Source organism: Rhineura floridana, chromosome 1 (assembly GCF_030035675.1).
Source record: "Rhineura floridana isolate rRhiFlo1 chromosome 1, rRhiFlo1.hap2, whole genome shotgun sequence".
Classification (NCBI taxonomy): Eukaryota; Metazoa; Chordata; class Lepidosauria; order Squamata; family Rhineuridae; genus Rhineura; species Rhineura floridana.
This window is the reverse complement of record NC_084480.1, coordinates 12545033-12565175: the sequence shown is the minus strand read 5'-3', so window position 1 is coordinate 12565175 and position 20143 is coordinate 12545033. Positions and strand designations below refer to the sequence as shown.

The window sequence follows — 20143 nt, the reverse complement described above, 5'->3', positions numbered from 1 at the left end:
CTATTGCAAGCATCATTTCCCCCTGCCTCTTCCCCTGCCCTTCTGCCATGCCACTTAAAAGTGTGAAGCAACTCTCAGAAAACAGCAAATAGTGATGGTGGGGAACTTGCAAATATTCATGCTTGATCCTTTCTAACTGCAGATATGCTTGCTTCATCTCTTATTCCAGCCTTTGGCAATTTGGGCCCCTCCAGGTGGTTTGGACTACAACCCCCATCAGCATCCAGTGAACTCACCACCCTTTTAGATCAGCCTTTGCCAACCTGCTGCCCTCCAGATGTAAGCCTGTAGGCAGAATTTGTTCCCTTTTCATGCACTTCCTGCTAGGGATGGGCGAGAAATTTGACTTGGTTCACATATGAAGCCGAATATATCAAATTTGCACTGTCTGAACCAATATGGGAACCAAAACACAGACGTTCTTCAAAATTCACACGGATTTGAATTTTGCAATGCAGTTCACCAACCAAACAATGTTTACAAAAATGCATATGTTAGGAGAAAGTGCTCAAAAATAAATATGTGAAGGAAAATAACATACAAAAATGCATTATATGGTTAGAACTTGTGTGCAAAATTGTGTATGTTAGTCAAAACTGCATACGAAAATAGGTTTAGTATGAAAAAGTTTCATAAAAATGCTGGAAAGTTTTTTTGAGGGATTTAAAAAAAATATTCACAAATTGATGCAGAAGTGTGGAGAACTGAATTTAAGACTGGAAAAATGAGACACTGAGAGAGCCGAAATGGACAGATCTTTCCATTCCTATTTCCTGTATGGCATTTACCTATTGAGGAACGTTATACATTTATTTATTTATTAAACTTAATACTCTGCCCTTCTTCCCAACAGAGCCCAAGGCGGTGAACATATCTATAATAAAAATTGAATTAAAGATTTAAAAACATATTTAAAACATTAAAAAACATCTAAAAACAATGAAAATTCTAAAACAAACATAAGGACAGATGTAACCAAATCATGCATCTGGATCGGCCTGCCAAAACAACAGTTTTCAGCAGGTGTCTAAAAGAGTACAATGATAGTGCCGGCATCATAAGAAATACTATCACTCAGGCTAATAGTGAACAGAGGTGGTGAGTGCCAACAGAAATAGATCCAAAATTCGACCACTAAGAAACAAGAGAAAGATATGAGTATGCTTGGGGGAACAGCCTGGTTTGCAGAAGTGCAGAAAAGTCTTTGAAAGAAAGAATGAAAGCATTCAAGTGGGGCAACCCTCCCAAAGCATAGCCCAATGAGCACTGAGCATGACTATTAGCCATGGTATGCGAAGCCTTTTTCTTAAAAAGAAACAAAAGGAATGGGGAGTGGAATGTCCAGTTTAGAGAGAATGCCTGGCTGGGACCTTGAACAGGAGCAATTCTGTCAAGAAGGAGGATGCACTGCGAAGTTACTTTAGCAAATAGCTTGTCAGGTCTGGAAAAATCCAAGATGTCTCATTGCTTGAGGATGGAACTATGGAATTAGGGGAAGGGCTTTTAGCTCTGCGGGAGGACATCTGTTTTGCGTGCAAAAGCTTCTAGGTTCAATCCCTGGCATTTCTAGGTATAGCTGGGGGAGACCCCTGCCTGAAACCCTTCTGCCAGTCAGTGTAGGCAATACTGAACTGGATGGCCTGACTCTGCAGGGAAGGGCCATAGCTCAGTGGAAGAGCATCTGCCTTGCACGCAGAAGGTCTGAGCTTCAATCCTTGGCATCGCCAGGTAGGGCTGGGAGAGAATCCTGCCTGAAAATCCGGAGAGCTGCTGCCAGTCAGTGTAGACAATACTGAGCTGGATGGATCAATGGTATGACTTGGTATAATGCAGTGTCCTATGTTGTATAAGGCAGCTACCTATGTACTTTTGCATTGCTTTTCCCTCTGACCTCGCTGCTCACAATTGGCCCACCTCCTCTATGTGCACACTTCCTGCAACTGATGAAGGCGACTCTATAGCCCATCAAACCTGATTCCCGGTGTGCCAACCCTGTGGCCCTCCCAATGTTGCTGAACGACCACTCCCATAATCCCTGGCCACTGGCCATGCTGGCTGGGGCTGATGGGAGCTGTCGTTCAGCAGCACCTGGAGAGCCGAAGGATCCCCATGCCTGCCTTATGGCATAATACATTGTTTTTAAGGTGCCCTTGTTGGCTTTGCCTCAACAATTTGTGTTACGGATGAAGAAAAGCAGCTGGGCTTCCAGAATTGCATTGCCTTTGGCTCTCACTTTCTTTCCTTTGCCCCTTTTGAAATGGCATCTTTCACTTCCTCCTTCCCTTCCAGCTTCTCCCTCTCCCTCGTTGCCTTGCAAAACTGTGCTGAAAGTGCAACCTGAACTTTGTTTCCTGAAACTGGGGGCTGTGGGAGGCTGGACTAAACAAGATGGAGGCTCGTTCTGATTTGATCTCAAAATTCTTTTTTCCTAAAGCAGGAAAGGGCAACTATTTTCCCAGCTGAGGGCCACATTGCATTCTGGGCAACCTTCTGAGGGCCATATGCCAGGGGCAAAACTGGGCTGAGCAAGGAATGTTAATTTTACTTTCTGTAAATTTTACCTGGTTTCTACACGCATTCCCACCCTCCTCTCTATCCTCCATGCAGACATGCAAAAAACATTGCCAGAGTTCACAAGGATGCATTCCAGTTGGGCAAAAACATTTGTCAAAGGTTATGCTTGCTAAATGGGACCTAGAGCAGCCAATTTGTTTTGCTGACCCCTCTGGGTCTCCAACTCACATCAGCCCCAGTGGTCAGGGACGATGGGAGTTGTAGTTGAACAACATCTTGAGAACCACAAGTTCCCCATCCTTGATCTAAGTCTCCAGTTCAGAAGCTTTTCAAGTGGTGGTCTGTCTATGGCATCTGTCCCCAACCTGAGGTTTGGACTCCAACTCCCATCAGCCCCAATGGTCAGGGACGATGGGAGTTGTAGTCCAACGACATCTCGAGAGCCACAAATTCCCCATCCTTGATCTAAGTCTCCAGTAGTTCAGAAGCTTTCCAAGTGGCGGAATGTCTAGGGCATCTGTCCCCAACCTGAGGTTTGGACTACAGTTCCCATCAGCCCCAGCCAGCCGGTATGACCAACAGCCATGGATAGAAAACAGCTGCACCCAGTTAGGGAGGCTGACCTATCAAACGGGAATAACAATTCTGCATGTTGCAGGGACTGTTCCCAATGGGCCGGGAACATAAGAACGCAGAAAGCTGCCTTCCACTGAGCCAGATCGTTGGCCCAACCAGCTCAGCGTTGTTTACACTGACTGGCAGGGGCTGTCCACGTGTTCAGGGAGGGGACAATCACTGACCCTGGGACCTTCTGCAGGCAACGCAGGTGTTCTGCCACTGAGCTACAGCCCTTCTTGGGGAAGAGGGAAAGGGAATGCCGCTGCCTGCCCTTCCGGATTTAGTCAGTGAATAATTAGAGGACAAATGGGGGCCCCTGATCTGTATTAGAGATGGTGCCCAGGACTTTGGAGGTAAACTCGGATAAACTTAATGTGGAGCACAGGAATGTGGCGGATGAGCTACTGAAATGAAAAATGAAAAGCAACAGAAAGGGATCTTAGTCAAGTCATGATCATTTCATGAGTAAATGTTGCTTCATGTATAAGAAGACTGAAAGGGGACGGGCAGCTGGCAACATTTTGATTTGCCCAGAGCAGCAAAAACCCCACATGTAGACAGAATCCCTTGCAGTGGCCCTGCTGGTCAGTGCTGCTTCCTGTTGCAGAACAACAGAATTAAAAGTGTAAGGACAGCTTTGGCCGCAATGCTATATATACTTACTGAGGGGAGGGGGCACTCAGGCCTCACTTACTTGGGAATAGTGTGGTGTAGTGGTTAAGGTGAACTGCGACCTGGGAGAGCAGGGTTCGAATCCCCACACAGCCATGAAGCTCACTGGGTGACCTTGGGCCAGTCACTGCCTCTCAGCCTCAGAGGAAGGCAATGGTAAACCACCTCTGAATACCGCTTACCATGAAAACCCTATTCATAGGGTTGCCATAAGTCCGAATCGACTTGAAGGCAGTCCATTTCCTTTTTTTCAAGCCCCACTGAATTCAGCAGGACTTCAGTGGGCCTACTCTGAGTACGAGTTGTTTGGAATCCCACCCAATGTTGTTGTTGTTGTTATCTTTATCTTTATTTATACCCCGCCCTTTTTCCAAACTGGAACTCAAGGCGGCTTCCAGATAAAAAGTACACATAATTAAGAGCATACAAAGATCTGCATTAAAATATAACTAAACTATTGAAATATTAAAACCATTAACAACATTTAAAATACTGCAAACTCAGTTTAAATAGCCATGCAGATAAAACAATGCACTGTAAGTCTCATTGAATTTAATGGGACTTAACAGTACAACCCTCTGCATGCCTACTGAAAAGTATCTGGAATTTGGTTTTCTATTGGCATCCGTTCTGCCCAGTCAGCACAGTCGTCTTAAGGACTCATCAGCTGCTGACTTGTCACCTTGCAATGACCTAGCTACATTTTCCGCAGATATTCCTGCACGTAGCTTTTCTGGGTTTCCCCCCCCTGTTTATAGCTGTGCCACAGATGGTGACCTAGATGCATCCCATGCTCAAACACTTGCACTGGCTGCTCTGCCTCCAGCCCTGGTGAGAAGCCGCTGCAATGCTGGGGTGATGCTGGGCTTTGTGACGCTTGACTCCTGCAGCCCCATCAGGAACTCCCTGGTCTGCCCACGAACTTTAAAGCTGGGCCAAGCAAAGAGTGAATATGGCTTTGTTGGTAGTACTTTTTTTAAAAAAAGCTGAAAGACGTGTGTTTCTGTCTCAGGACCAGTTCACACAGCCATGTTGGAAAGATGAGTACAGTCCAGTGTCACCAATGTTTACCATGCAATAAAACAGCCCAGTGGATGTTCACCTGGTCATTGGTTATGTAGTGGTAACAATAGGAAACATGGATAACTGCATGTGTGCATATTCAGGATTCAGTTAAGAACATAAGAAGAGCCTGCCTTCTGTGGGAGTGAATCCCATAGTTTGATTATGTGTTACAACCTTTTGTCATAGGGGAGTCACTCCATCCCCTTGATCATTTTGGTTACTCTTCTCTGAACCTTTTCCATCTCTGCAATATCCTTTTTGAGGTGAGGGGACCAGAACTCTATACTGTATTCCAAATGCGGTCACACTATAGATTTTTATAATGGCATTATGATACTGGCAGTTTTATTTTTAATTCTTTCCCTAATGATCCCTGGCATGGAATCTGTCATTTTCACATCTACCACGCACGGAGTCAGTATTTTCATTGAGATATTCACCACGATCCCAAGGTCTCATTCCTGGTCAGTCGCTGCCACTTCAGGCCCCATGTATATGTGATTTTTTTCGATTTTTTTAACCGGTTGCTCAAAATTGCAACTGGTGGGAGTGCTGTTTTACTCAGCTCCTCCCTCCCAGAAGCATCTTGTTGGCTGCTATGAGAACAGGACGTGGAACTATGATAGGCCATTGGCTTCATCCAGCAGGCTCTTCTTATGTTCTTCAGCAGGAACTGAGCAGGAAGAATGAACAGTCTGTAATGTATTGTGGAGTTTTGCATTGTGGATATTTACTGAGACCTTTCACGGGCACCATAGGGGGTCCTGGTGGGCACACTGGTATCTAGGGATGCTAGATTGGTGACCCTTGACCCAGAGGGAGAGTTACTGCTTGCATTGTCAGAGAGGGCAGCTGAATCGACATCGGCATCAGCAGCTGAGCCTGGAGGTTCTGGGGATCGGCTGTGACCCCCCTGCAGGTGTGTGGACCTTGGCACACACTTGGTAGCCCAATGCTGCCTATCTCTGGTGTCACCCCTGACCACATCAATCTGACTTCAGGCTGAGCAAGGACTTGAAGCCTGGTCTCCCTGGTCAAAGCCAGATCCTCTGTTGGGAAACACAACACACTCCTGTCTTTGGCCAGTGATTGTATCCTACCTTATGAACTTGACTTATACAGAGTTGGAACATCTGTCTGACTTGCAGCAGCCCTTTGAGGTCTAAGGACAGAGGTCTTTCCCTTGGGGCCTTCTGCGTGTCAGGGATGGACTCTGCCAGTTGACTATGGTTGCTCCCAACAAGTTTGTTAATACCGCTGCTTAACAGCAGGTCTAGTACGTCGTCATGCGCAGCTCAGTGCATCTACTCTGCAATAACAACAAACAAGAAACGACCTTGCCATTAAAAGAAAGGAATTTGGGACAGGGCTGCCTTTTTCTCAGGATGTTGTCTTACAAAAAGAGTTCCAGTTTCCTTGAGTTCTTTTGTATCATTGACGCGTTGAGATAACATTGAGAAGGGAATCACTGCTTCTGACGCTGGCATGAGAATGCTCCAGAGAGCAGGTTTGATGCACAGTGAATAAAGCAGCAACCCCACCTACATAAGCGTTTGAGGAAATTAGACTGCTTTAAAAGGAACCACTCGGTGGGATTTGCCTGTCCTGTGAGAGGGACTGTAGCCTGGAACAAGCGAGGCTACACTAAATCTGTTAGCCTTTTAAGGCAGCCTTTGCCAACTAGTTGCCCTCCAGAAGTTTTGGACTACAACTCCCATCAGCCCCCACCAGCGCGACCTGATGGGAGTTGTAGTCTAAACCATCTGAAGGGCACCAGGTTGGCAAAGGCTGCTTGAAGGCACTGCTGGTCTATTTGGACTAGCAGAATTTAGATCCTCAGTGTGCTTATTAGTTGGGTAGGGGGCGGGAACAGTTTTCAGACTGAGGGCCGCACACCCTCCAGGACAATCTTCTGGGGGCCACACGCCAGTGGTGGGCAGGACCAGAGCAACAAATATGCATTTTCCCTTTGAACAGCAGCAGGGCCAGTAGAGGGTGCTGCTGGAGAGGGGGTGTGGCCAGATAGAGTAGTGGAGGGGCACATTCAATCTCCAGGCCTGAAGTCCTCCACCTCTGCAGTCCCCCCCCCCGCTTTACATGGTGGAAAGCCAACTGACTCATCCTCTCCACTACACCTAGAACATTTTGCATGCACTCAGACTTACGGGCAGGCACTCACGTGTGAGTATGCCCTGCCCCAAATGACATCAAGTCTTAGACATTGGTTGCTTTTTTAAAATGTTGTATTGATCGCATGAGTGGGGCACATTCAGATATGAATGTATGAAACAGAGGAAGCTGTCTGATACTGAATCAGACCAATGGTCCATCTAGCCCAGTATTGTCTACACTGACCGGCAGCTGCCCTCCAGGTTTTCAGGCAGGGGACCAGGGCCGGCCCCAGGCATGCCGGGGCCCGTGGGTACCAGCCTGCCGTGGGCCCCTCTGCTCCCCCTCCGCGATCCACAGAACTTAAGCATCCGTGGACCACAAGACAGGAGCTTGCGCGCCGCCCGCCATCCCCCTGCTATCCCCATGCTTCACCTACCTTTCCGTTGTTTTTTGTGGTGCATGCAGGTTTGCCATCAATCAAGATGGCGGCCGAGGTTTCCCTAAGGGGCTGAAGCCTCTGCTGCCATCTTTGTTGATGGCAGCAATGCGTGCGTGTAGCATGCATGCGTACCATCAGCAAAGATGGTGGCAGAGGCTTCAGCCCCTTAAGGAAACCTCAGCCGCCATCTTAATTGATGGTAAATCTGCACGCCGCAAAAAACAACAGAAAGGTAGGTAAAGCAGGGGGATGGCGGTCCGCGGATGCTTTAGCGAATCGCGGAAGGAGAGTGGAGGGCCTCCTGTAGCTCCAGGGGCCCTCGGGCCAGTGCCCCACCTGGCCGCCCTTTAGAACCGGCCCTGCAGGGGACATTCCCAGCCATACTTAGAGATGCTGGGCGTTGATGCTCTACCACTGAGCCAAGGCCTTGGACCTGAGGGCCAAATAGAGAGGCCTGGAGGGCCACATTTGGCCCCTGGCCCTGAGGGCCCTCACCCTTGCCCTATGCACATATGCGCCTTGTCTTGTGTGTGTGTGGATTATAAGTACATGATGCTTACTGCTGTGATCTGCCACATGTACAGTACAATGCCAAGCACGTGTGCAAACTGACCCATAGTCCATTCAGTAGTACTGGCATCAGTCTTTCTACAGGCTGGGCTTGAGTAGCAGCTTCAGGAACTCAAGGGAGTCATTTCCAAATTAGACCCCATCTGCACTATACATTTAAAGCACTCTTATACCACTTTAAACAGGCGTGGCTTCTCCCAAAGAACCCTGGGAGCTGTAATTTGTGAAGCATGCTGAGAGTTGCAAGGAGATCCCGATTCCTCTTACAGAGCTAAATTCCCCAGAGTGGTTTAACAGTCAGTCCCTTTCCCCAGGAACTCTAGGAGTCTCCTAACTCTCAGCACCCTTAACAAACTACAGTTCCCAGGATTCTTTTGGGGAAGCCATGGCTGTTTAAAGTGGAATAAGAGTGCTTTAAATGCATGGTGTGGATGTGTAGTTATCATGAAAAAATTATCCAAATTGACTGCGCTTTCATCCACGCATTTGGGGTTCTTCAACGCAGGGCCAGCCCAGCACATTTTGCAGTCTGAGGTGGAGCAGCACGTGGTGTCCCTCCCCCTAAGTCAAGGTGCCAGCTAAATACCTAAAGACAACTAAGTTACTTTGGCACCTGAGGCAGAAAATCCCACAGGAGCCTTTTCCTCTCCTGGTGGTAAAAGCAGAATAATAAAAAGATCAAATACCCAACAGTTTCCTACCCTTTCAGTCCATCCAGAATCTATTGCTTTATTCTGCCTAATGGTAGAGCCGGCTCCGCGCAGATGTGCAAAAGTGGGAGAGGTCTCTCCCTCCTATGGGGACTTTCGTGGGAGATGAAACCGACAAGCCTGGAAGGAAAGGCTCAGACGTGCCACTTGTCCTTTTCATTTTGCGATTCTAGCCAAAGCGTCAAGGCAAAAGTCAGAAGAGGCCCTGCGAGGGAGGAAATGACATGGAGCTTTGCCACCCTTTGCCTTGCATCTAATCTGTTGCATCCCTATGTGAGTCCCCTCTTTGCCAGCTGAGTGTTAGAGTTAGGCAGCAAAGCCGTAGCCAAGACATTTGTGGTGTGGTGAGGCTTCAGGTATTCAGGGCGGCCAGAGTGATATCAGCTCAAAACAGCAGTCCCTGGCATCTCCAGGTAGAGCCGATCTAGCTGAACCAAGGGCCTGACTCAATGTAAGGCAGCTTCCTCAGTTCCTGTTTAAACCAGCCCTTTATTCAGAACCATGAGGACTGGAACCTTACTTTATGTTTAGGGCAAATAAAACAGCTCAGTGGTAGAGCCCATGTTTTGCACGCAGAAGGCCCCAGGTTCAGTGACCAGGCAGAGCAGGGAGTGTCCCCCTGTCTGAAACCCTGGAGAGCCACAGCCAGTCAGCGTGAACGATACTGAGCAGGTTGGACCAACGGTCTGACTTGTTAGAAGGCATAAGAGCATAAGGAGAGCCTGCTGGATCAGGCCAGTGGCCCATCTAGTCCAGCATCCTGTTCACACAGTGGCTAACCAGATGCGCGTGGGAAGCCCACATGCAGGGCCTGAGCGCAAGAGCACTCCCTCCCCGCTGGGGTTTCCAGCAAGTGGTATTCAGAAGCATGCTGCTTCCAACTTCCTGCGTTCCCATGTAACCATATAGTGTTAATCTGAAGGCCTGCGGGGTTTTCCCGTGTGGATGTCCAGCACTTTGGTCTGCGCTGAACAGGGTGCCTGCATCTCTTGCTATGTGTACTCCTCGCCCTTTGGCAGGTCCGCTGCATACGCTCCAGATCATTTTTAGAGAAAATTCCTGAGAGGTCTCTTCTGTCTCCGCTACCTCTGACTTTCACTTCCTCCTCCCAGGCTGACTTGCATCTCCAGTGTTGAAATCCCTTTCGTGTGTGCGTGTGTGAAGCAGCGCCCACTTCTCCTCTTCCTTTATCTTGTGTCTGTCATATTCCACGTTATAGCCGCAAGAGACTCTCAAAGCGACTTGGACAAGATTCTCACAATAAAAATCTCATTCGAGTTTGACACTGGGAACAGAGATAATGTGGGATCCCTATTGTGCCAGGATTATTCAGGTGGCATTTCCTGCCCTTGTCGGTGCGGTCATCCCTGGTGTTGCCTTTCGGCCTGTGCCTGTTAGGCAGCAGAGATCATTGATGACCTCTGTGGCAAGGGAGTAGCAGGGCTGACCAGCTGGAGTTTGCTCACCCTGATGACAGGGGCAAGCTTTCCTTTGCCTTTTGGAGGAGTTGCCTTCTGAATCATCGCAGAGTCTGTGTACACACCATACCTTTAAAGCACATTTAAAAGGCATGACTCTCCACCCTCGCAAAGAATCCTGGGAACTGGAGTTTGTTAAGGTGCTGAGAATCGTAGCTCTGTGAAGTGATTCCTCCTTTGGGAAAGCCATGTGCTTTAAAGGTATGGTAACTACACAGCCATAGTTTTGGGATCCAGAGTGTTTGCATTTTAATTTTCCCTGGGTGAAGAGGTGCCTACAGGTTGAAATGTGCTGGACTTCTTTGGAATAAAATCTGGTTGGGTGCTAATCTCAGAGGAGGGCAACGAAGATTATCAGGGGACTGGAAACAAACCCTTGTGAGACCGAAAGAACTGGGCATGTTTAGCCTTGAGAAGAGAAGCCTGAGGGGAGATACGATAGCACTCTTCAAGTACATGAATGGTTGTCACACAAAGGAGGGCTGGCATCTCTTCTCGATCGTCCCAGAGTGCAGGACACAGAATAACGGGCTCAAGTTGCAGGAAGCCAGATTTCGACTGAACATCAGGAAAAACTTCCTAACTGTTAGAGCCATACGACAATGGAACCAATGACCTAGAGAGGTAGTGGGCTCTCTGACACTGGAGGCATTCAAGAGGCAGCTGGACAGCCATCTGTCATGAATGCTTTGATTTGGATTCCTGCACTGAGCAGGGGGTTAGACTAGATGGCCTCATAGGCACCTTCCAACTCTACTGTTCTATGATTCTATCTCCTTCATATTTTTTGGGAGTGACCATATAATAAAGGCACGGGGGAAGCTCTGGCCCTCTAGATGTTGCTAAGCTACAGCTCCCTTCATCTCTGACTGTTGGCCTTGTTGGCTGGTGCTGATTGGAGTTACAACCCACCAACATCCAGAGCTGGGAAAAGTTACTTTTTTGAACTACAACTCCCATCAGCCCAATCCAGTGGCCATGCTGGCTGGGGCTGATGGGAGTTGTAGTTCAAAAAAGTAACTTTTCCAAGCTCTGCACATCTGGAGGGCTACATGTTTCCCCACCCCCTGCTGTAAGAGGACTACTGAAAGTCAGTGGTTAAAGTGATTGGATGGAGATTTGATATTTGAAGATGGACAGTGGCCCTGGAGAGCGTGGGAAGCAAGGGTGGATTTGAAGCAGAATCTCTATAATTCAGGGGTTTGGGGCTTTAATAATACAACTGGGACCTGCAACAAAGTTTTGCAGCCTAGAGTACTCTTGTCACAAGTTACCAGTCACTCCATTCAATCTCCCTTCCTGTTTTTCCATCATCTCCCCCCCCCCCATAGCAGCAATGGTCAGTCAGCATTCTGCACCCACCCAGACTTCTCAGTCCTCATTGGACTTTTTTTTGGAGGGCTTCCCCCCCCAAGGTTATATTTATTCTCAGTAATTTTTTTAAACCCTTTTCTCAGACTACAGATTTGATCAGCACAGTCGGATATGACAGTATCATCCAACACCTTAACGATGGCAGGAAGAACTGCAAGGAATTTGAAGACTTCTTGAAGGAAAGGTCTGTGCTGAAGGCTGTCAGCCTTGATCACAATAACTCTCTGTGCTTGAACAGAAGCCTCTTTGATCCTCTCTCAGTTTCAGACTGGTTTAACATCTAATAATATAGTTGTAGGTGGACCTTGGGAATAAAGGTGCAGCTTCAGCCCAGCTCCGTTGATTCCTTGCGGTTTTGTTTTCATTCTCAGATATTCTTGATCCAGAGACTTTGCTAGAACTCTAAGTGATAGTTACTTTTATCAGTGGTCAGAGAGAGAAAGAGAGAGAAATAACGACCTTGTCATTTGATTTTTCCATGGAGGCTGAAGATGTAGTAAGATCCTCATCTCTCTTTGGAGGGCTTCACACTTCATCCCCCCGCCCCACATTTTAATGGGGGATCTTGTGGCCTAGGCTGCCACATTTCATGCTTACTTGTCCTGCAGGGGGTGGAGGGCGTATTAGTCTGGAAACCACTTTCTTTTGAGTAGGCCATCTAGGGACGTTTGGCTCTGCAGCGAGACATGGCCTTCTTAAGCTTTGTATTTCATTGTGAGGTGCAGGAGAAATTTGGGTTTGCTTTGCGTTTTAATGCAAGCTTTCTTAATTTGGACTCCCCAAAATAATACATAAACTGAAGTACAGGCATCCTTTGAAATTTGCACTTCTCTGAGTTTTGCCAGGCAGGATTCCAAACAAACAGAATGTGCATATTGGTGGAAAATGTGCATACGAATGCATATATTAGTTTAAATAACCATTCCCAGAATCCCCAGGGGAGAGGGACTGACTGTTAAACCACTCAGGGAAATAGGAGTCTCCTGACAACTCTCAGTACCTTTCACAAACTACTGTTCCCAGGATTCTTTGAGGGAAGCCCCGACTGTTTGAAGTGATATCACAGGACTTTTTATGTACAGTGAGGATGTGGCTGCAGACTTCCCCATCCCCAACTTTTTTCCTCTGCCCCTGTCCTCCTCTTTGCTTTGTTTGCCACCTGATTGAGAGTTCTGGAGAACTTGGGAGCTTGCACAATATTTTGCAGTGTTTTGGTCGATCTCATAAAGGTTCCGCCCTAACGTGGATCTTAGAAGTACAATTGGTCTTGTTGATAATATTGTTCTCAGTTCATCTGTAATGCTTTCTCTCTGCTCCATTCCGCCACTGGTGTGTTCCCTTCCCTGCTTGGGTCTTGGCTAGCTTTGGTAAGAAACAAACAAACCACTTCCAGGCTCCCTTTGCTATAGTCGTCCCATGTGCTGACGACGTCCTCAGGGAGGAGCGGTTGGCAGGGCAGTGGCTCTTAGCTGACCTCCCACCATCAGCATTGCTGTGGTTTCCCAGGAGGGAGAGGAGGAGGGGTGAGGCAGTGGTAAGGTCAGCACAGTGAAATCGCATCAGAGAGCCAATCTGGTGCTCCCGCCAGTGTATTTACATCATGTTGACGTCACTGCCATCTTGGCCCTCTCCCAGTAAGCCGCAGTGATGCTGATGACGGGAGGTCACGTAAGTGCCATCACCCTGTCCCGCAGGCTGCTGCTGGATTCAGGGCAACCAAGATAGCAACCAGTTGCCTCCAAGGAGGTCTCCTCAGGCTTCACAGTCCGGCTTGGCCACTTTTAGACCAAAATGCCCCTTTCTGGGCCAGGTTCACACCATATACTGAAAGCACATCCAATGCTCATGACTTCCCACCAAGAATCCCGGGAACTGTAGTTTGTTAAGGGTGCTGGGAATGTGTAGCTCCGTGAGGGGAAAACCACAGCTCCCAGAATTCTCTATCCGAAGCTGTGTGCTTTATATGTGCGTTGGGTGTGCTTTAAATGTATGCTGTGGATCTTCCCTGCTTTGACACCGATTCCTTTCAACCCTCTCTCTTCCAATGCAACAGGGCTTCTATAGAAGAAAGATATGGAAAGGACCTCATCAACTTATCGCGGAAGAAACCTTGTGGACAGACGGAGCTGAAGTGAGTCACCACAGTCGCTAGAACTGTGCATTTTTAAAAACCTTTTTCTCACTTGACCTCTGTACCTGTTTGAAATAAAATTCTGGGCAGCATCCACTGAAGCGGTTCTGTTTGTGCAAGGACGCCTGGCTGCGCAAGACAATGTCTCCTCTCCTTCCCTCTCTCAGGGCATCTTTCTGTGCCCCCTAAATCTGAGGAGATTGTGGGGGACTCGCAGGGAGAGGAGAGGGAGGGGAAGTTCCCTTGCGCAGCCAGAAGCCCTTGCGCTAACGGAGCGACTTTGCTGGATACATCTCTTTTTAGTCTAGAATTCAGATGAGAGTTTGCCCCCAGTTCATAAAGCGGTAGTGAAAGTGAGATGAATAAAAGCTGAGTGGTGTAACTCCAGTTTCCTACAAGTCTGCTCAAGTGGGCCCTGCCAGTAACCAAACTTCCTCATGCCCAGAATTTAGTTCCTGGTTGAGTGGAAATAACGAGCAACGGCTGTAGCTTAGGCGAAACTTACTCTGTTATGTCCGTGGTGTTGAGGCTGCTTTAACTTGCTCCAAGTGGGTGGCGTTACCATACAGTGAGACAGCCATCTTTGTAAGCAGTAGGTAAAAGAGGGTGGGAATTCCTTTGCTTCTCTGGGCTCAGACGTGCCTGTAACCGTTGTCCGTCACCTTGGAGGTGGAGGCGGTTTGCTTCTGAATACCAGTTGCTGGAAACCACAGGAGGGGACAGTGCTCTTGCACTCAGGTCCTGCTTGTGGGCTTCCGTGGGCAATAGGCTGGCCACTGTGAGAACAGGATGCTGGACTAGATGGGCCACTGGCCTGATCCAGCAGGATCTTTTTATGTTCTCTGGGTTGTCTTGTATTTTTAATCTCTAGCGTACTTAGGGCCTAGTTGTGTGACCATCAGGGCACACGTTGGTGGCCATGGGAAGAGCTGTCAGGTGTTCTTTCCCTGTGACCTGCTCTCCATCACATGTGACCGGCTCTCCAGAGGGCACCACGATCAAGTCCTTTATTTTGGCAAGCAGGAAAGCAAGGAGGGAGGCACCCAAAAGTACCGGTAACAAGAAGAGGAGGGAACCCTCAAAGTGCCTTGCCAGTGAAAAGCCAAAGGTGGAAACGCAAGTGTTTTTATTTACTGCCCGACGCGTTTCAGGTGGAAACAACCCTTTATCAAGGGCAATCTCAAGGAAGTTTAACGTGGCTGCCACAAACCCATAGCAGCAGTACGACAATTTATTTGTCACTGTTTCATTTATATATCGCTTCATCAAAATGACAACCATCCTTCTAAGATGTTTACATAAGTAGTATCAAAGATTCTTTTTTTAAAACAGTGATTACAAACAGTAGACATAATACAATTATTGAAATGTAAATTAAAGCAACTGTTTAAAAAGCAAGCATACATAACAAAATTGCATGTCTGGGTAGGCGTGCCTAAACAAAAACGTTTTTAGCCATCTCCTCTTTCTAGATCTAGGTTGGCTTCTATCTAGGCCAGGAGTGGGGAGCCTTCGGCCTGCTAGAGGGTCCAAGTTGGCTGGCAAGGCCATTTTCCCTAAACCATGCCCATCAGCTGACATCACTTGTGATGCCTTCTGATTGGCAGGAGGGTGGGGTTAAATCTTGCAGGAAACAGGGTGTGCAGTCAAACTGAGGAGGTTTTAATTGATTCAGGAAGGGGTTTGCATGGAAACCCTTGGTAAAATGAACGGGGGAAAGCACTCCATTTTAGCAGTGGCTTGCAAGGTGCTTTTAAGTCCCAACTTTGGGACTTCAAAGCACTTTGCATCTGACGTCATTGTGATGTCAGCTGATTGACATGTGAGTGGCCCTGCTCACCTGTCAAATTTGTCATGCAAGGTCGATCCTAATGACCTGGCCCGTGGAGCCAAAAAGGTCATGTGTTCCCCTCCCACATTTAGAACAGCTATGTTTGCAAGCATCAGAATGGAAGATGGATGGATCTGACCTATGGAGTACAACCCACGTGTGTGTGTGTGTTTGTTTCCCTGGGGTTGCTTTTTGGATTTTGAGCCTCAGGCACCAAAATGTCTTGGGCCAGCCGCTGTTGGGAAATCTTAGCATCTTTGCCCAGCCACCATGACTGTTCAGCAGGTCACTGGCAATGGAAGAAAGTACAGGCCCTCATGCTCAGCTGCAAATTCTGTGCCCTTGATTTCAAAGGTTGTGTCACTGGATGTTAAAACAAGACCAGTTTCTACAAGTTCACAGGGAAGTCTTGTTTTTCACCTTGCAGTGACATCAAATAAAGCTGATTACTTTTTTCCTCCAAGGTTTCCCAGACTCTGACTGTGTGCTTATTTTCTCTCTCTCTCCCCTTCTGTGTTTTTCTTTCTTCCAGCACCCTGAGAAGAGCCCTTGAGGTTTTTAAGCAACGTAAGTAACTTGATGGCCTCTGGAATGTACAAGAATAATTCTAGGTTGTGTGTGAAGCTAATGCGAACAGGCACACAAGCACACACGCGGACAGTGAAATCATTGGTTCAGAATATTTTTATATTTGCAGGTTACCTTTGGAAAATGTCATCTATTTTTTATTCCGCTCCCCCTGTATTGATCTCTTTGGCAGTTTGATTTCCTTTGCTCCATTTCCTCCTTAGAAGCATTACAATGGATTGCAAAGTCTAATCAGGTAGTCGTGAAATGGCCTTCCCATTTCACTGTTGGGAACTGCCACACTTTTCCAAAGGTGGGGCTTAGATTATGGGGGAGGGAGCATCCCCTTTACCTTTCATCGCAGCCCTCTTAGCATATGTTTTTAGAAGGTAAAACAGCTGATATAGCACAGGGGGGAGGAGAGCCTCGCTGGGAGTCCAGAGTCTGCGAGGTCAAATCCCCGCTGTGTCTCCTGGGTGACAAGGGCCAGCTAAAGATCACCCGCACAGGGAGTAGCTCAGGGGTTACGTGCCCTGCCACCTGTGCAGCCGTGGGCAAGCTGCATAGTCCCAAGGAGCCCAGTTGCCCCCCAGCTGGCAGCTGCGGACAAGGAAGGGGCTGGCTTGTGCAGCTGTGGCAAGCTGAGCATGCCCTGGCCAGCTGGGGAGGACTAGCCTCAGAGGGAGGTAATGGTAAACCCCTGAATACCGCTTACCATGAAAACCCTATTCATAGGGTAGCCATAAGTCGGGATTGACTTGAAGGCAACCTTTTTCATTTGTCAAGAAGGTTATGGTTTAGCTAAAACTGGGGAGGAGATCAGGAGGTGGGGCTTGAGGATTTTATGAAAGGCTCCCCAAACTTGACATAATTCTGAGCATTGTGGAACGGTGTCCAAACAGTACCTGCTGATCAAGCCATGCAAGCCCCCATGGGGTTTAATAGATTAGGGTTTCAGACGTTCCCAGCCCTACCTGGAGATGTCAGCACAGGAAGTCAATAGGGGAACTTGCCCATGCCAAGCATGTGCTTTGCCACTCAGTTGTGGCCTTTCCCTGTGACCTACTGACTTGGTGTAAGGCGGCAACCTATCTTCAGAAAGGCAAAGGTGCTTTATGCATGAGTCTGCACAGTCTCTGGTTCTGCAGTTGCCTTGGATTATCTGATGACTCCACCAGGCCTTTTAGGATGACTTGCTCCTGACTTTCTGTCCTGGAGATGCAGTGCAAAATAAACACCCATGCCATGCTTGACAGGTGATGAGAGGCATGTCTAGAAAAACTGGAATTTGGGAAGCGTCCTTAGCTGGAACGAGGGTGAAGCAACAGTGGTCACGCTTGCATTTCAAAATGAGTGTGTGGGGACTGGTCTGCAGTTCCTCAGAGGTCTGTGGGTTTCTAGGAAACGGAGTTGCTAGCAATGTGCAATTTGTGGGCTGCTGGAAATTCTCAGCCTTGGAAAGATGCCAGCTTTACGGGCAACCTTAGGGCATGTGGCATGGGAGTTTCCTACCCTGCCAGTTTGGTGGTGTTTTTGCTGTCAGTTGGACTGAGCCTGGAATTCCCCAGGCCTGCCTTGTTCGTCACAGGGAAGAGTTGGTGAACAAGGATGAACACATGACTGGGAAGCATGAGGAAAGTCCTGTGGGAAGGAAGGACTCTTTTATTTTTTTTATCAGGCGTATGAATGGACAGAGACCTGTTGTGATGTTGTATTCGAATAGGATTTTATTGAATTAGGGCCCTTCCGGACAGGTGATTTTGTTTGCATGCGTGTTTTGCAACATGTCGTCGATTCGATAATAGTGCATTAATGGTGGATTTATACTGGACCATCCGCACATCATTCTGCTTTGTTAATTGTTCTGCGGTGCTTTCCCAACATGGTTTCATTAGTGCCATTTGGAGAGGCACTCTGGCACTATAGTGCAACAAAAGCAGGCGTAAATACCCCCCTCCCAAAAAGTATTAGTAGTATAAAAAGTATCAGGATTTCAACAGGAAGTTATAGGACACGCACTGATTGAAAACAAAGCAGTAGGTCTGCCTTGAAACTTTTGCAGGTGTAAACAAGGTTGAAAGCGGGATCACGTATAACCACCTTGAAACCATCATTTATTTATTTATTTATTACATTTGTATACCGCCCCATAGCCGAAGCTCTCTGGGCGGTTTACAACAATTAATCCTGAGCACAAATCGATATGAATGTACAGTAAAAATGATGCTTGGAGGGACCCTTAGTCTGCAGACCATATCCAAAGAGAGCAGAATGAAATACATTTAAATGCCACATAAAAGTATACATAAAAAATGAAATGTATATGTTTGCTAAAAAAATAAAAATAAAATAAAGCTGAAAAGGGGAGATACTTGTCAAAATGAACGTGTATCTTTAAAATGCAGAATCTCTACCACAATTATTTTTATTTATTTATTTATTATATTTATATCCCACCCTTTCTCCCAGTAGCAGTCCAGTTATCTAAAATGGATTCCAAGTACATTTCCTTAAAACAGTTGACCTTTATCTCTCTTTTGGTGCTCTTGTGCTGTAAACCCGCTTCCAGAAAAATCAGGTATTTTGCAGTAAGAAAAGTGATGGAGAAATGCTTGATGCAATGTTGTCTAACCTCCACCTTAACGGATGTGCTGTGTAAGAGCACTTATGTGACTTTCCCAGCTGACTGGTTACCTCTGCTGTGGGTGTTGTTATTATTATTATTATTATTATTATTATTATTATTATTAACTTTATTTATACCCCACCGTTTTTCCAAATTGGAACTCACGGCGGCTTCCGGATTAGGCATTAGATCCCCTCTCTGGCTGCTGCTCTGTGAATCTCACTGTTTTGCATTACTGTAGCTACTGTCTCTTCTTAAGGATAGGACAGCCAGGTCCTCTTCAGTGTGTTTAGAAACATAACAAATAGTGAGATTCACACAGCAGCAGGTACGTTCATCAAAGGGGGTTGGACACAACTTCTGCCACATTCACACCATACATTTATTATTCCACTTTAAAAGTCATAGCTTCCCCTAAGGCATCCTGGGAAGTATAATTTGTGAAGGGTGCTGAGAGTTGTTAAGAGACTCCTATTCTCCTCACAGAGCTACAATTCCCAGAGTTCCCTAGGAAGAACTGACTGTTAAACCACTCTGAGAATTGTAGCTCTGTGTGGAAAATAGGAGTCTCCTAACAACTCCCAGCACCCTTCACCCACTACACTTCCCAGGATTCTTTGGGGGAAGCTATGACTTTTTAAAGTGGAATAATAGTGGAATAAATGTATGGTCCTTCCTCTTAAGAGTATATTCCCAAGTTGTGCTGTTAGGTAATGTGTGCAATTGGTTGGCCAGGGAGTTAGTTTTGGACTGGGAATCAACTTCCACCTCAGTCACAGACTTATTAGATGATCTTGCGGGTGTTGTGGTTGTTTCAGCTTCAGTTTCCTTTCTGTAAAATGGCAATAAAGTGACATTCTTTCCAGAGCTGTTGGCCAGAAGGATTAAAGGCTGCAATCTGTGTTTCCTTCCAGTGATCCTTTGGTTATAATGTTTCTTGCTTTCAGAGGTGGACAGTGTAGGTCAGAGCCATATCCAGTTGGCCCAGACGTTGCGTGAAGAAGCAAAGAAAATGGAGGATTTCAGGGAGAAGCAGAAATTCCACCGTAAAAAGGTCAGGAGGAAGAGAGGGGCTGAAATATCCTTGGTAGAAGCAGAATGAATGCAATGGTTTGGTAACGTGTGCTTGGCTTTAAACTGCAGCTAATTCAAGTTCATGGTAACTCGTACACTTCAAGCACATGGTTACTTCTCCCTGAATCCTGGGAATTGTAGTTTGTTAAGGATCTAGGAACTGAAGCTCTGTGAAGGGTATACTATAGTTCCCAGGATTTTTTGAGGGAAGCAGTGTGCTTTAAATGTGGTTTAAATATATGGTGGGGTTCAGAGCTTGGAAAAGTTACTTTTTTAAACTACAACTCCCATCAGCCCCAGCCAGCATGGCCACTGGATTGGGCTGATGGGAGTTGTAGTTCAAAAAAAATAACTTTTCCAAG

General features: G+C 47.0%; 1 protein-coding gene across 2 annotated transcripts in view; it reads left to right on the top strand.

The window, feature by feature from the left end:
• The window catches only part of PSTPIP2 (proline-serine-threonine phosphatase interacting protein 2), a 66137-nt gene that overhangs the window by 10062 nt on the left and 35932 nt on the right, over positions 1 to 20143 (top strand). For both annotated transcript variants that reach the window (XM_061613626.1, XM_061613618.1), the window contains exons 2-5: positions 11636 to 11736; positions 13606 to 13683; positions 16047 to 16081; positions 19655 to 19761. In XM_061613626.1, the coding sequence (XP_061469610.1) occupies positions 11636 to 11736; positions 13606 to 13683; positions 16047 to 16081; positions 19655 to 19761 (321 nt within the window). The remainder of the gene's footprint in view (positions 1 to 11635; positions 11737 to 13605; positions 13684 to 16046; positions 16082 to 19654; positions 19762 to 20143) is intronic.